Below are 14,885 nucleotides of genomic sequence, written 5' to 3'. Positions count from 1 at the left end.
GTAACTATGGGGCACATTAGGATGTCGGGCGGATTGCCACCGCCAGACTGGGGGTAGCCACCGCCGACCTGGCGGGGGCAATCCGCCCGACATCCTCTCCTGAATTCCCCCCCGCCATATTAGAATGGCGGGGGGGACCGCGGTGGACGGAAAGACCGTCTGCCGCTTTTCCGCCCTGGTCGCCTTGCAGCCGGGGTGGAAAAGGATTAATATGGTGGCGGTGTCTCATAGACACCACCAGCCATATTATGATGGGCCCAAAGAGATGCCTTTCCGTGGCGGCGATGCCGCCACGGAAAGGCATGCGGTCTTCACTCTGGGGGCCCCCTGCAGGCCCCCAGAGTGAAGGATAGGTGAGGTCTGCACACGCGGGGGTACCTGTGGTATCCCCCTGCATTTGCATGAACATAGCAGCAGGCACCGCGCGGTGCCTACCGCTTTGTTTATGCAAATGCATTGATGCATGTATAGCATTGTGGCGGGCGGTGCAGAGAGCACCGCCCGCCACAATGCTATAAATGCAGGATGTGCCTGCCACTGTGGCGGGCACATCCTAATACCGCGCCACGGGACTCCCGCCCAAATGGCGGGCGGTCCTGAATTCCGACAGGATGGCGGGCGGACAAAGTCCGCCCGTCATCCTAATGATCCCCTATGTTGTGATAAAAGAGTGCTTACATACCCGTTCATCCTTCAGGAGTTCTTCAGATGATGACTACTCTTGGAGAAAGAATGTCGCATTTAATTCACAGTGCTTCAAACATGCAAGCTATTGGCAGTGCTGTATATGTGCAGGGTGATTTCCATGTTTTTTCTTCCTTTCCCATGCCTCCAGGTCCAAGCTACTCTTCCCTTGGTGTGCTGCCGCCTCCTTTCTGGAAGGCACTCTTGCCATTGTTTTTGTCATTCTAAGTTCAACATCTGCTTCTTTGGGAGGATTCAGGGCACACTAAAAAAGCACCTATCACAGTCATCACAGTCAGTAACGTCAGAAAGCTTGTTGGCAGTGTGGAGAAAAGCATCGTCTCTCCCTTTTTTTACTTGTGAGAAGGTTGGGGAAGGGCCATACAAGAGTGCACGCTTTTATTCCTGCATAGTCTATTAGGTCGTATTGTTTTCTGGGCACTCCTCTTTCCTTCTTGTGCAGTTTTTGGATGCTTTAAGACCACCATTTAGAAGAAGTAGTGTTTCAGCAGTACTATTTTACAACTCACACACCTTCGTGCATCGTCTCCAAAATGTCGCTACTGGCAAAAGTGCAATGAGAGCAGACTCATTTCTATTTGCACTGTGTATATCAGGGTTCAATTGTTCCCATTTTAGAGGGATTGACGTTTTGATTCACAAAGGCATATATAAGTACCCGAAAATGTACTGCAGGGTGTTTTATCTTTTGTACTTCAAAATTCTTGTGACTGGGTTCCTTTATTTTTGGGGGCGGGGAGCAAAATTCAGAAATCATTTGCAATTCCTCTGACCTGTGTCAGGCAAAGTAGTACATAGCTAAATGTTGGTATTTATTTCTGCCTCATGAGCAGGGCGGCTCTTTTTATGCATTGAGGTGTAGGTGGAAATAGACTGAGCTCATGTCATCAGGCAGCATGGTTCAGAAGTTGTTTGATAGGTGTATGTTACTCAAGCAGAATACGGTATAGTGTGCGTCTTCTTTGTGATCTGACCAGCTTACAGGAATATATCTGGATTTCCTGAGTTGCATGCCATTTTACAGGACTATGTTAAGACTGATAGAGCGCTTACAGCACTCTAAATTGTATGGGTGTATAATGCTCATAGTTCAAATGTACTCACAAATCATTTTATCGTTTGCAGTGTCGTATGTTTATTAAATGCATTTATTCAATATCCTAAACATAGAAATGTGACATGCACATTTAAGTAGAATTTACATGTATTACAGACACTATTATTCCTGTTTGAATAATGTGCAGGATGACATTACATTCATATCAATATAATTGTGTGTTGTTTAAGTTGCCTGCATTGTAGGCCCAGAGATGCAAGTTGTTGACAGTTTAAAAATCCTTGGTTACTAAAGAAATAATTAAATGAATCTCTTCTGTGTGCCAGAACAGTATGCTATCATCCCACTGCAAGTACAAGAATTCGACCTCGTTATTCTCAGTTTAAGGATATAACCGGAATGTCTTTGAAGAGCCTGAGAAGCGGGAAGGGAGGATACCTTCTGTACATGGCCTATCTGAACCTCAAGGCCACTGGAAGACAATAAGAACTTAAAGAAACAACGGAAAGCTACTAGGAACCTTGCAAGTGAATCAATTCGTCATGTGATACATTTAGGGGGGGCTGGGGCTTGTCTTTTTGTATGATGTGCAGGGAAAGAAAAATCTGACTTCCACATATTCGGAGGAGAAGGAGCATCTTAAGAGCGAGCTTCATAGCCTTAAGCTATTTTGACCCATTTGACGTGAGTACTTCTTAGGAAGTCTACACGTGGTGAAACCTTTGGGAAAGAAGTTAGGGGACATAGCCAGGAACCCTAATGAGCATAGTGTAGGGAAAGATAACTTATGCTTTCCTTTCTAATGAAAAAGGAGTTAGACTCAGCCTCAATTTTGTGTTGTATGATGCTTTTGGAATTCATCACATTATGCCTTCTGTGCCGAATTAATTATATTCACTGGTTCAGCTCTGTATTGATTTTTATGTACCTGCATTCGCTGTTTCACAGATGTGTTTACATCCAATTATTTTTGGCCTTATAATAAAATACATAAACTGGAATTCGGAGTATGTGGTCTTTTGGGCATGGCTAAATTGTAAGTATAATTGTGTAGTGTTTACTCCCCATAACCACTTTCAGTAGGCAAATAAAAGACCATCAGTGCTAAATTTGGAAGGGAAGGCAAGGACTAAATTTAGAGTAATCAAGACAATACATTGACTCTACGGCTCCAACTCTATAACTGGTGTATGGCCTTCTCTATCCACTTTATTGACTCTGTTTCGGTTTTCTTAAGGGATTATTTGTCTGTGTGGGACAGTTTTCCATACCTGTGAGCATTTTCCAAGCAGTCATTGTTCAATTAATTCCTCTAATTTACATCTAATCTACATACTACTCTAATGAGTAGGGCAGGATTGCATTAGTGCACCAGCATTGCTAAAATTGCGAGCACTTTCATGCACTGTGCAACCCGCCCCCGTGAATCAGGGAAACACTCATTTAAAAAGGCATCACCTGTGCATCACCGGTGCATCGCTTGCTCTTCTCAAGCGGCTCCTGCTTTCTCAGCAGCCCACAACCCTAACATGCGCTCTCAACAACATATTTGTTTTACTCAACTTGTGCCAGAAAAGATAATCTTGCTATGACTATTGACAAACTACTGCATAACACTTAATAAGCTGTATCGAAAAACCTTTGCCAAGCTGGAGGATGGCAATGGTAATGGCGCTTGCAAGAAAGAAACCAATCAAGGTTTACAAAAAAACTTCATTTCCAGAAAACCATTCGTTCACAACTTTACTGGACTGGCTTTGTTTTGTCGAAGTCTCTGATAATCTGATTTATTACCCATGCTGCACAGGTCTTTTTTTGTATAAACAAAGATAAGAGAGGCACATGTACAGAGACAACTGAAGAACAATCCTTTGATTTAGTCCACAAAACAAGAAAGAATCACGATGACAGGGACGCATTTTTTCTAAATGCTGTAATGAATCCTTTTATTTGCAATTCGTGCAACACAGCCAACGCGTTTCACCCTTACGGGCTTCTTCAGGGAAAATAATTATTTGCCCTGAAGAAGCCTGCAAGGGTGAAACGCTTTGGCTGTGTTGCACAACTTACAAATAAACGGATTCATTACAGCATTTAGAAAAAATTAGGCCCTGTCATCATGATTCTTTCTTGTTTTGTGGACTAAATCCAAGCATTGTTCTTCAGTTGTTTCTGAACATGTGCTTAATTTGAGACTGCAGTTGCAGGCGAAGCCCACTAGCACTAATTTTTCCTTGCATGCTTTGATCCAGAGGAAGCTAAAGAAAAAACGCAAAAGGGGGTGGGAAACAACCACAGAAAAAGAATGACAAAGGGAGAAAGAACCGGTGAAAAAGAACATGCAGGAGTCGGTAAAGAGGTAGGGAGAGTCCGGTGATGGATTAAACAGAGGCGTGAGGGGGAATCTGGACTATGAAAACTTGGCATTTGGCACCTCGACCTTCAAAAGTGCCTGCCTATGGAAAACATTGGGCCCTGGAATTAATTCTTTTTACAAATTAAGCATTGGTTTTCGACTTGCTCAGCAGGTGGAACCGATAACTTTCCGTCTTATGCAACATGACCCAGATTTTATCAGTGTGTTGTGCTTTAGTGTAGATATCCTTAAAAGTTTTAACCTTGCCATGTTACCATGGCGTGCCATGGAGGGGATTGTGTTTCTGGTGCCTGATTTCATAATGGCGACTTTTGAGCAAGTTCATGGGTCACAATAATGCTTTGCTGGGTAACCACCCAAAATGCCTTCTGGTTCTTGGAACCTGCTCAGAATAGTGCAGCCGTAGGCCGACGCACCGCAAAAGCACCACCAGTGCAACTCACCATGCATTCTTTTTAGGAGCTGGCACCTTCTGTATACAACGAATGCGTTTACAATGCAGTCCACTGTTGAGGTGGCCTATGGGGTCAGGGAAGCACCTCAAATGATCTAGTACTGAATATGGTTTTCCAAGAAGATTCCACAGGGGACCCTGAAGAGGAAGTGAGTCAGGTGTCGTTTTGTGAAGGGATCCAAACTGCTGTTATAGCATTTAAGTGACATTTTAGGGTTCCCATGAGTGGGGACGTTTTATATAATAACAGAAAAATAAGTCAGAGTCATCAGCCTGGGATATTGACAAATAAATGGGGACTCGGAAACTTAGAAAAGCAGTCCTTCCTGAGTTTTTTGGTCAGACAGTACCCAGTATAGGACTCTGCGTATTAGTTCCCAGCTGCTGTAAAAGTTGATAATCTCAAGGCTGGGCTATCAGGGTAAGATACCTTACCATTGCATCCAATTGACAAAAAAAGATCCTATGCAGCCTCAAATCTGGTTGACTGGCTAATGTATGTGCTACTTATACAATCAAATCTCTCCAAAAAGATTGCTGGGCAAGAAATGTCCCTTGACTGGCGATGGACGTGCACTCCTGCCTTGAGTTCCATAGCTGCAATGATAGCTAGATCCTTGGTAGTGCGGGAACATAGATCATGCATGTGCACCAGAATCTTTGCCACAGTGCTACCCTCTTGGCAATAAAAGGCTCCTGCCATTATCAAAGAGTTTAGCAGTCTGACGTGGCAGTGGCAGCATACCGTGTTTTTGAAACAATGATCGGTAGCGTGAATAGGTCTTTATACCTGTGTCCCAGGGGTTGGGCCTACTCACCCACTTATATAAGGTTCTGCTGCTGTGTGGCTAATTTGCTCTAGGTCTACATCTTGCCAGCATGTAGAGCTGCGCAGCTCACATGATTGTGCGTGGTTGCTTCGATAAATGCATGCTGTACGTTGCACCCTTAGGCATGGAGGACTGTGGTTTTTAGGTCTCGCCTACGCAACGTGCAAGCGTTGCATAGGAGAGACCTGTAGCCATCGCCACAGCTTTGGGGGCAAAAACGTGCAAGCAATGCAACACGTGCACATCTTGGCGATTTCCTTTCGGGAGCACGCGGCGCCATATGGTGGCACCATATGGTCACGCTCCCACAAGGGAATCTTGCAGGCCCCCTCCCCCTGCTGCCGCGCGAGTTTTTTTTTATTGCAGATCTCGCTTTCACGGCTGCGCTGCTTTACTGCCGCGCGGCCAATGCTTGTTTCCTTAGTGCATGTTCGGTTGTGGATTGAGGAACAATATATCGTAACAGAAGCAGGAGCTATTTCAGAATAAACGGCTCCCATGCCGGTTGGCTTTAGTTTTTAACCCCGTGAGGGGCTTCCAAAACAAGGAGCTGTACGTTTTGTCGAAACCCGCAGACCTAAAGTGGCGCACAAGCAGCGCAACACCTCCTCCATCCGGTACACTGAGCAAGATCCTCGGCAGTGTACTGCACGGAGTCCTACACCGAAATTGAGGAAGCTGCCTGCTTTACATCTTAAGCCTTGTGCTGAGTTTTTGTAATTAATTACGGCTTTGTGTGGGCACAGTGCTCATCTCGGTAGGCTACATTTAGAATCCATCTGGAGACCATCCACCACAGTGAACGGCGCTCATCTGGGCCTTGTACTATTGTGGGTACAATAGAAAAATAATCCCAGTGATTATTTATTTTTTTGCCTCAATACTAGACTCAGTGCGTTGGGACGTTTTCACCGAAGAGTACTTGACTTTTCCTTAGGGTGACCACATTTTGAAAACCAAAAACCGGGACACGCCAGAAATAAAAGTAGTCCTACTTTTGTTTCTGGTATGTCCCGGTTTTTGCATAGCCTTGTAATTCTGTATATGTATAGACTTTTAAACATACACATACACACACTCATACACACACTCGTGCATACATTTACAGTGCCACATTTACTTAACATTATCTACAGCAGGACCTCTACCCCATGCCCTTCTCCACACCCCCAACTCCTCCTGTGTTGCCTGACGGAAACTGAATACATTTCTTCATTTTTTCATTTTTCTGAAGAGCCCGTCTAAGGAAAGCATGTGGTCCAATTCTCCTTAAAATAGCTTTTACCTGACATTTGCCCCAAAAGCCGGGACATTTATGCAAAATGAAGAAATGTCGGGACACCGGAACAGTCCATCGAAAACCGGGCCGGTCCGGGGAAAACCGGGATGTATGGTCACACTATCCTAATGCTCTATATATGGTGTAATGCAACACCATGTTCAATATGTTTATTACCCAAAGCTTTATCTTAGATGTTCCACTCTCTCAAATCTGTTTCACTATGTACCTTAAACTAATCCTAAAGGACGTAGGACAAGTAGTGTTAAAGCTGGAGACCTTGTAGTGGCTGTATGCCAATATTAAGTATGGTGTTCTTGATGGAGCTATATTGGCTGTCCGAATCCATATTTCTACTGAGCCATGCCATCTTGCCTCTTGCTTATATTTTCCATCAAATACAAAGTCTAGCATACCACCAGCCCAGAGTCATGGCACTCCATCACACTAAGGCCAGCCGGCACTGTCAACTTTGTATCAGCCGTCATATGCCCTACTATGGAGCTCTTAGCTCATATAAAGCCAGCAAGCACACCAACATCAAAGAGCTCCATCAAACCACAGTGATGGTACAGAACAGTTTAAGCCACCGTGCACTCTGCCATAGAGCACCATCAGATGTGTTTGCACGAGACTCCCACTGCTCTAGCAGCCAATACAGTAGGTTATGTTATAGGTTTTGTATAGCGCTTGATTACCCTAAAGTGTCTTGGTGCTATGTTGTCAAACATTTCTGAATTGAAAAAAGATTTTGTGACTTTTTAAGATCCAATGGAAGAGAGTTCCACAATTTGACAGTATCTATTGCAAAACTTTTTCCACTCCAACACGCCTTTCTGAATTTTAGTTATCAAACCACCCACAGTGATATTACTGAACAATGCCAGCCACAAGCCTTGTGTAATCACTACATCCCATGGGCAGACCTCGCCACTATGTCCTCGACTGTCAATAGAGCTCCATCTTTTATTGATTACACTGAGCCTCATGTACACTCTGCCGTAGAGGTCCCATCATGTGACAGTACTACTAAACATTTATTGACCCTACCTTATACCTCCTACGGAACGAGGCTGCCTAGTTGCGCAAGCAAGCCCCCCATGTGTACTGACACAGTGCTCCCATGAAACGCAGGGTGATAGCACTTATTAATGAGTGTACTGCTGCCCTCCCATCTCGGAACACTGAGGCAGTGCCTGCCCAGTACCAAGCCTCTCTGATGCCTAGGGCAAAACCAGCCTAATGCCATCATCTAAGATGTTCAGAATCTGACCAGTTCCCATGCGTATCCAAACCCAAGGATAGCTCAGCCTCCATGTCGTGCATCTCAAATCCCCAAGCCATTACCGGCCCCCCCAAATCCCCATGCCATGCAGCTACTGATCGAATGCTGTTTTGTGTAGAGTAGTTCCAGGTGTTGTAATGGCTATGAATCCACCTGATGTTGTTTTCCCCAGTGTAGTTTCCAGCAGAGAGCCATAAGCTGAGGGTTAATGGCAAGCACTTTTAACCACATTGTTTCCTTATATAGACTGCATCGGTCTCCACCCAGACGGGAGTGGTTGGTAACACTTGCATAAAGTCAAAGGATGTATAAGACATGGCTTCACTTAGGTATCGGGCTGGCTCAACAGAAGGGAATTGATTTAGTTGCCAATTTGCGCTAGACATAAGACAACATGCAAACCCACGAAGAGGTCAGTTTCTAGAGATCTCCTGAATTTGAAAATTATTTTCCAGTCCAAGTTGTAATGGTAGAGAGCTCCGCAGGGATAAGCTCTCTACCTGAAGGAATTTACCTCCAAATGTCTTGTATTTACTAGGTTGAGTAATCATTCGAATCGATTGGTGAACCATAGTCTTATGGCCTCTGAATTTTTTTTTTAAGTCACCCCCTTATCTGTAGCCAGGGCCACTGGATTCAATTTTGTCGAATTGTTTGCATAATTGTGGATTTGATGCATAACCAGTGCCCATTCGTTACTCACACTGTGATTGAGTACTATTTATTCTTTCGTCCCTTGTCTGTGTTGCTGGCCCCGCCTTATGCTCTCTTCCGTGCATCCCTTGTGTTGCCTCGCCCCTCCCTTTAAAACACAAGCATTGGCATAGCCAATAGGTCTCGCCTTTGGGACCTTATAAGTTTTTAGCCAAGCAACAGTTGATGTGGTTGCACAAAGGATATTGTGCTGCATAACTAAGTACTTAGAAGGTCGAAAAACGAGACCTATTGGCTATGCCAATGCTTGTTACATTTGAAACCAAGGGCCTTGGAAAGGCATACAAAGGTGAAAGAGCACCCATTCCGAGAGCTGGATGGGACACAAATCTGGGAAAGAGAGAGTCAGGCTAACTTGTGAATGTAAAAATGACCCTGGTTCTGGGTACATTTCAGGAAGAGGGCGGGTATTATATGAGAAAAACTGCAGAGACAGGGAAACATAAGGAGCAGGGCTGGGGCCTTTCAAGCAGTGAGGCTGACAGTCAGGTGTGACCCTCAAGGCACTCCCACGGCCTGTGCTGTGGGGCTATCAAGGTTGGAGTTGCTCCTGTTGTGATAGACTGCTTCCTGGATAAATGACAGGACAAATGAGTGGGCACTTCAAAGGAAACAACACCCACCCGACAAAGAGAAAGACACTAAGGGCCAGATTTAGAGTGTGTCTCAGAGGTTATTCCATCACAAACATAATGAATGTCCCATCTACCATATTACAGGTCCGATATATCATCTGGCACTTGTAATATGGTGGATAGGATATCCGTCACGTTTGTGATGGAGTAACCCATCTTCTAAACTCTAAAACAAGCCCTAAATCAGATCTAGCGGGCACATGCATCATTGAGACATTTTGCACTTCTTAATTTGCGAAAAATAACGAATTGCAAATTAAGAAATGCAAAATGCTATGCATCATTTTTTTCGGTATTCATTTGTGATTCGGTAAAAATCGCAATTTTTACCGAATCCCAAATAAATACCGAATTTTTAAGTGCCTTTTCGCAATTCCCATTGATTCCTATGGGCCAAAAGGCCCATAGGAGTCAATGGGAAGGCATTTACAAATTCGCAATTTGTTGATGCATTCCAAGGGTGCAGGTGGGGGTCCGAAGGACCCCCCTCTGCACCCCTGAAATGCATTTGTAAGTGCATGTTTCGCACACACATGTCCTAAGGACATGTGTGTCTGTAACATGACAGTTTCAAAAATGCATTTTTTTGCTTTTTGACAGATTTTCGCAAATTACCACGAGGGTCAACCTCGTGGTAATTTGCACTTCCAATTTCAAAATTCGCTATTTTTTACAAATTGATGCATTGCATTTAAGGAATCGCACAAATGTGATTCCTTAATTGCATTTGCATTTTTAAGAAATGCAAAAAATAGCGAATTGTTTCATGCATCCCAAAAACGTATTTAGGAAGTGCAAACGGCCGAATTTACCGATTCGCACCGTTTGCACTTCCTAAATAGGTTGATGCATGTGGGGGTAGATCTGGAAAATGAAGTGTTGTTAGAATTGGGGGTCTCTGGTTGGCACAGGTATGCACTTGTGACAAACAGGGACCCTCTCCTCTAGTCAGGGCAAGGGAACTACTCTTTACAATAACCCCTGCTCACCCTCTAGGTTGCGTGGCGCGAGCAAACAAGGCTAATCTTCAGGGCGCTAAGTTAGTTAAGCATTTATGACCACATACAGTAAACACACTGACTCCCCACAAATGGACAACAGGCGTGAGATTTGTGTAAAAAATACGCAGGCTTTCTATAAAAATGCTTAGTTATGCAGAGTTATCACAAGACCATATAACGATTAAAACTGAGGCCACAAGATGTAAACAAAATGGCAAGTGTTCTTTTAAAATTCTTAAGTAGTTTTAGGCTGCTTCCACACTCTTAAAGTACAAGTTCTGATCTGCTCCGGCAGTGCTTCTCACTGCGGGCGCTTCGTAGCCCTCTTGTACGCTGTACGCGAGGTTTACGATATCACCTTGCCAAAGCTCACGCGCCTCGTGGACTCGTTAGTACGAGGAGCGGCGCTTGGTACGAGGCGTACTTCACTTAGAGTATGCAAAGGCTTTGGAAGGGTACGCGCTTCGCATATTAAGCGTACAGCGTTGGAAGGTCGAGCTGTACAGTGCGTATGGGGAAAACAGAACGGTGCGGACCCCAAGTCCGTTGAAGACTCGTTGTCGAGTGAGTGCGGGACCGTACCTTGCGTCGTAGGCGTTCTAGACACGGCATCCGGATCCGCTTCGAGTCGCACTCAGCGAGTACCCACTGGGGGGGAAAGTGTACCTTGGGATCTCTGACGGCTGGCAGCTTCCAGTAGGCAGGCGCGGCACAGGGCCTCCAGTACGGACCGTACGGGGGGTCTTCTCTGAGTGCGGCGCGGCCTCTCTCAGGGGACTGGATGACAAAGCGGGATGGCCGGGTGCGATGCAGCGCACGGGCGGTCGTACGAGGCGTGGGATTGCGATCCAACCAGAATTCTGGCGGGAGGAGCGAGGGAGCACTCCACGCGCTCCAGTAGCAAGCGGGGTGGTAGAGGAGCAGGCGGCCCGGCCCAACGAGGAGAGAGCGACTCTGAAGGAGCGGGGCTCTCAGGGGGCAAAAGGCGGCTAAGCTCCCGAGTACCACAGCCCTAGGAGGGGACGAGGGGGCACAAGACTCACCGCTGGCGGGAAGGAAGCACACGGCTCGGTCAAAAGACGGGCGAAGGCACATGAACCCACTGGTCCTGGGCTTCAATTCAGGGGGCAAGCTCAGACCAAGCCCTTGGAGATAGTTTCAAGCACAATGAAGCAAAGTCCTTTCTGGGCTTTTCCTCTCCTTCCTCAGCAAGGCACCACTGTAGGCCAGTCCTTCAGCTTCTTCTTGGTCCTTCTAGTTGGGAAGAGGTTCGTCGTGGTAAAACAGGATCTAATTTCTTAGGAGCAGGCTCCTACATTTATACTCAGTTTCTTTTGTCTTTTCGGGCCAGGGGGCCTGGGCGTGGTTCAACCCAGTTTTGGAGCACTCTGTTTACAGGAAGCTGCCTTCTTCTATCAGGGTGCAGGGCAGGGACATCAGATGCTCCACAGGAGGTGGAGCCAGCATTGTGGTGGCAGAGCACAACCCTATTCAGAGTCAAGGGACACTCCTCCCACCTAGACTGGGGGTAATCCCTCCATTCACCACCTGGCAGTCCAGACTGTCCCCTGGAATTCCCGAGCCCTGTCACTCACACAAACCAGACAGCAGATACACATCCTGGCAGAGGCGGGCTGAAATGGTCAGGCAAGCAAATGCTAACTTTCTAAAAGTAGCATTTGCAAACACAGGATATTAAAATAAACTTTACTAAAATAAGTATTTGATTATTCTGAGCTCAGGCATACTAAAGTTTACTTTCTACCGTGTTCCCTGAGCCTGCTGGGATTATAGAGTGGAATAATTCCAGCAGCCCATTCTGGCCTATGAGAACAGGTAGCCTTACAATAGTGAAAAACGAAAATGGCTGCAATTCACTATTAGGACATGCCACACACATCAGGGCTTGTCCTACTATATGCTTACAATGCACCTTGCCCTAGGGCCTACCATAGGTGTGACTGATATGAAGTTAAGGGAAGGTTTAGGGACTGGCAAGTAGGGGTACTTGTGCAGTCAGAATGACAGTACCAGACAGGCCGCTTCTGTGGGTGGCACAACCAGCGCTGCAGGCCCACTAGCAGCATTTGTATTTACAAGCCCTGGCACTCCTGGTGCATTTTACTGGGGACTAACAGTAAACCAAATAAGCCAATCATGGAAACCAATTACATATATACTTTTCACAGGGAGAGCATATGCACTTTAGCACTGGTCAGCAGTGGTAAAGTGCCCAGAGTCATTAAACCAACAGAAACAGGTCAGAGAGAATATTGGAGGAAGGCAAAAAGTTCAGGGATGACCCTGCAGAAAGGGCAAAGTCTAACAAGTGTAAAAAGAAGAACTTCAGGTTCAAAAGTCAACTGTGGTTGTACATCGACGTGGCGAAGCGCAGCAAGACATCTGTGTTTTGTGACCAGGTCTGGGGACTATTATCTGCCAGCTTCATGCTGGGTGAGGGAAGGGGCCATAACGGAGGTGCCGCCCCTGGTAGTTGTGCAACTGAAAAGGATTGTGTGTGCAGAACTTTTTGACCGTTGTACATTTTTTAAAGAGTGTTTGTCAGAAATATGTAAAGATTGTGAAAACACTTTTAGTATAAATCCTCGCAAACTTTTTCACACACATTTGGTACATGTAAGGTGCTCATTTTCGTCATTTTGCCTATACAATCAGCATTGCATAAAGTCATGGTAAAGTGCCTATTTTAAAACCGAAGTAGCGTAGTTTATGCTCACCTCCTAGTAGAAGCTATTGGCAAAAAAGGTTCAAATGTAACTTTCTGCCATTTTAAAACTGCGACCGGTGTCTGAATTAGCTCAATAAACAGTGCCTTCTCCTGATGGTAGAGAGTGTTATATGTGGGTGTTGTAATGAACATTTGGCTGTTTAATACTACACAGTAATAACGCCATCTCTAACATTCTTACCAAACTAAATATTCAGGTATTTCCGTAAAATCTATCTTTGGGTGAGGAATAACCTGTGTAGGAAGTGGTTTTCTTTCCACAATTAAAAGGCCAGAACTAGCACCAGTTGTTTGTGGTAGTTTACACAGCGGACCGCGGTAAAATACGTTATCATCGCATTTATATTGCAGCGACACCACTTTACTTTCCGCGTGCGGTAATACAGTTATCATTAATACATTCTTTTGTGCCTGAATCCCGTCCTCTGTGTGGGTCATACACTGTCCTATGCAATGGACGGACTTTGTAATCAGTAAACAATTTACGTGAGCGAACGTGAGATGAGACTCACCTACAACCGTAACGTTCAGCAGATAAGTATAACGGACATAAGAATATTTCGTTGCTGTGTCCTCCTTGTGTTCATATCGGAAGTAGTAACTTCTTCCATCATATTTCCTGACGTCATCGATCCTGAGGGAACAGTCCCATTGCGTCACATCTCCCACCAGCTTGAAGCGTCCTCTGGTGTCCTCGCGGATCTCTTTCTTTCCACCGTTGGAAGCCACGACCGGGGCGGTCATGGCGTCACCTTCAATGAACCAGTATCCCCGGGGGCTCTCTGCTGCCTCCCTCGTCTCCTCGATGGTGAACTTGCAGGGAATGAGGATGCACAGGCCTTCCTGCGCCGTGACGTTCTTGGGCAGGGTCACTGTAAACAGTTTATCTCGGGCATCGTCGGTACCGAGGATTCCTGCGGAGACAAGAGCAGAGAGCCACAGGTTTTTTTTTTTATTTCAATTTTTTTTTATTGAAAATAAATTTTTACATATACAGAAAAAGAACAGTTGTCACAATTCTTGGCAGTTTAAACAATGTGTACCGTGTGGCTTACAGTGGAGCACGAGAGAGAAGAGAAGGAGAGAGAAAGAAAAGAAGGGGGGGGTTTCTGACTGCCTCAGATGGGCGTAGAGGGCTTCCCACATATCTCCTCTGGCTGAGTGGTTCGCCGCCTGGTGGTTGGCTGTGATGTTGTCTGCGCCCCGTAGGAATGTTACCCAGTTGAACCAGCGTTTGAAAGTGGCTTTGCTAGTGTTTTTCCAGTTCCCCAGGATTGTTTTACCGGCTGCTGTCAGCAGAACATCGACTAGTTCGCGGTTTTCCTTGGAATCAAGCTGGGGGGCCTGGAAGGCCATGGCTATGCCTGCTAGGCCACGTTGTGTTTGGCAACCTGTGATCGTGTCTATGAGGTTGTAGACTTTGTTCCAGAAGGTTTTGACTTTGGTGCAATTGTATAGCATGTGAGCTAGGTCTCCCCTTTCTTTGTGGCAGTTCCAGCAGGTGCCGCTTTCGCTCGCACCCACTGTTTCTAGCTTCGCTGGTGTCCAGTGTAGCCTGTGTAGTATCCAGTATTTTGTTTGTGCTAGTTGTGGGGTTATCTTGTTCTTGGATGCCGATGTCCATAGTCTGGCCCTCTACTCTTCGTTTAGTGGTCTCTGTGTTTCCCCTTCCCAGAAAGCTATTGTTTTGTTGTTTAGAGTAGTGGTGCGTGGTGTGATGAGTTTGTAAATCTGCGCTGTTTGGTGGCCTGTCTTGTTTAGATTCTGTGAGTACTGTATGATGGTGGGTTTGTGTTTCG

At 45.6% G+C, this 14,885-nt stretch overlaps 1 protein-coding gene across 1 annotated transcript in view; it reads right to left on the bottom strand.

The window, feature by feature from the left end:
- The window catches only part of LOC144769682 (myeloid cell surface antigen CD33-like), a 113,240-nt gene extending 98,798 nt beyond the window's left edge, over window positions 1-14,442 (bottom strand). The window contains exons 1-2 of the mRNA XM_078653874.1: window positions 14,370-14,442; window positions 13,599-14,000 (exon numbers count right to left, since the gene is read on the bottom strand). Coding sequence (XP_078510000.1) covers window positions 13,599-14,000; window positions 14,370-14,442 — 475 coding nt within the window. The remainder of the gene's footprint in view (window positions 1-13,598; window positions 14,001-14,369) is intronic.
- Window positions 14,443-14,885: the final 443 nt, after the last annotated feature.

This window comes from Lissotriton helveticus, chromosome 7 (genome assembly GCF_964261635.1).
Source record: "Lissotriton helveticus chromosome 7, aLisHel1.1, whole genome shotgun sequence".
Taxonomy (NCBI): domain Eukaryota; kingdom Metazoa; phylum Chordata; class Amphibia; order Caudata; family Salamandridae; genus Lissotriton; species Lissotriton helveticus.
The sequence above is the reverse complement of the archived record's forward strand: the minus strand, read 5'-3'. Positions and strand labels throughout refer to the sequence as shown.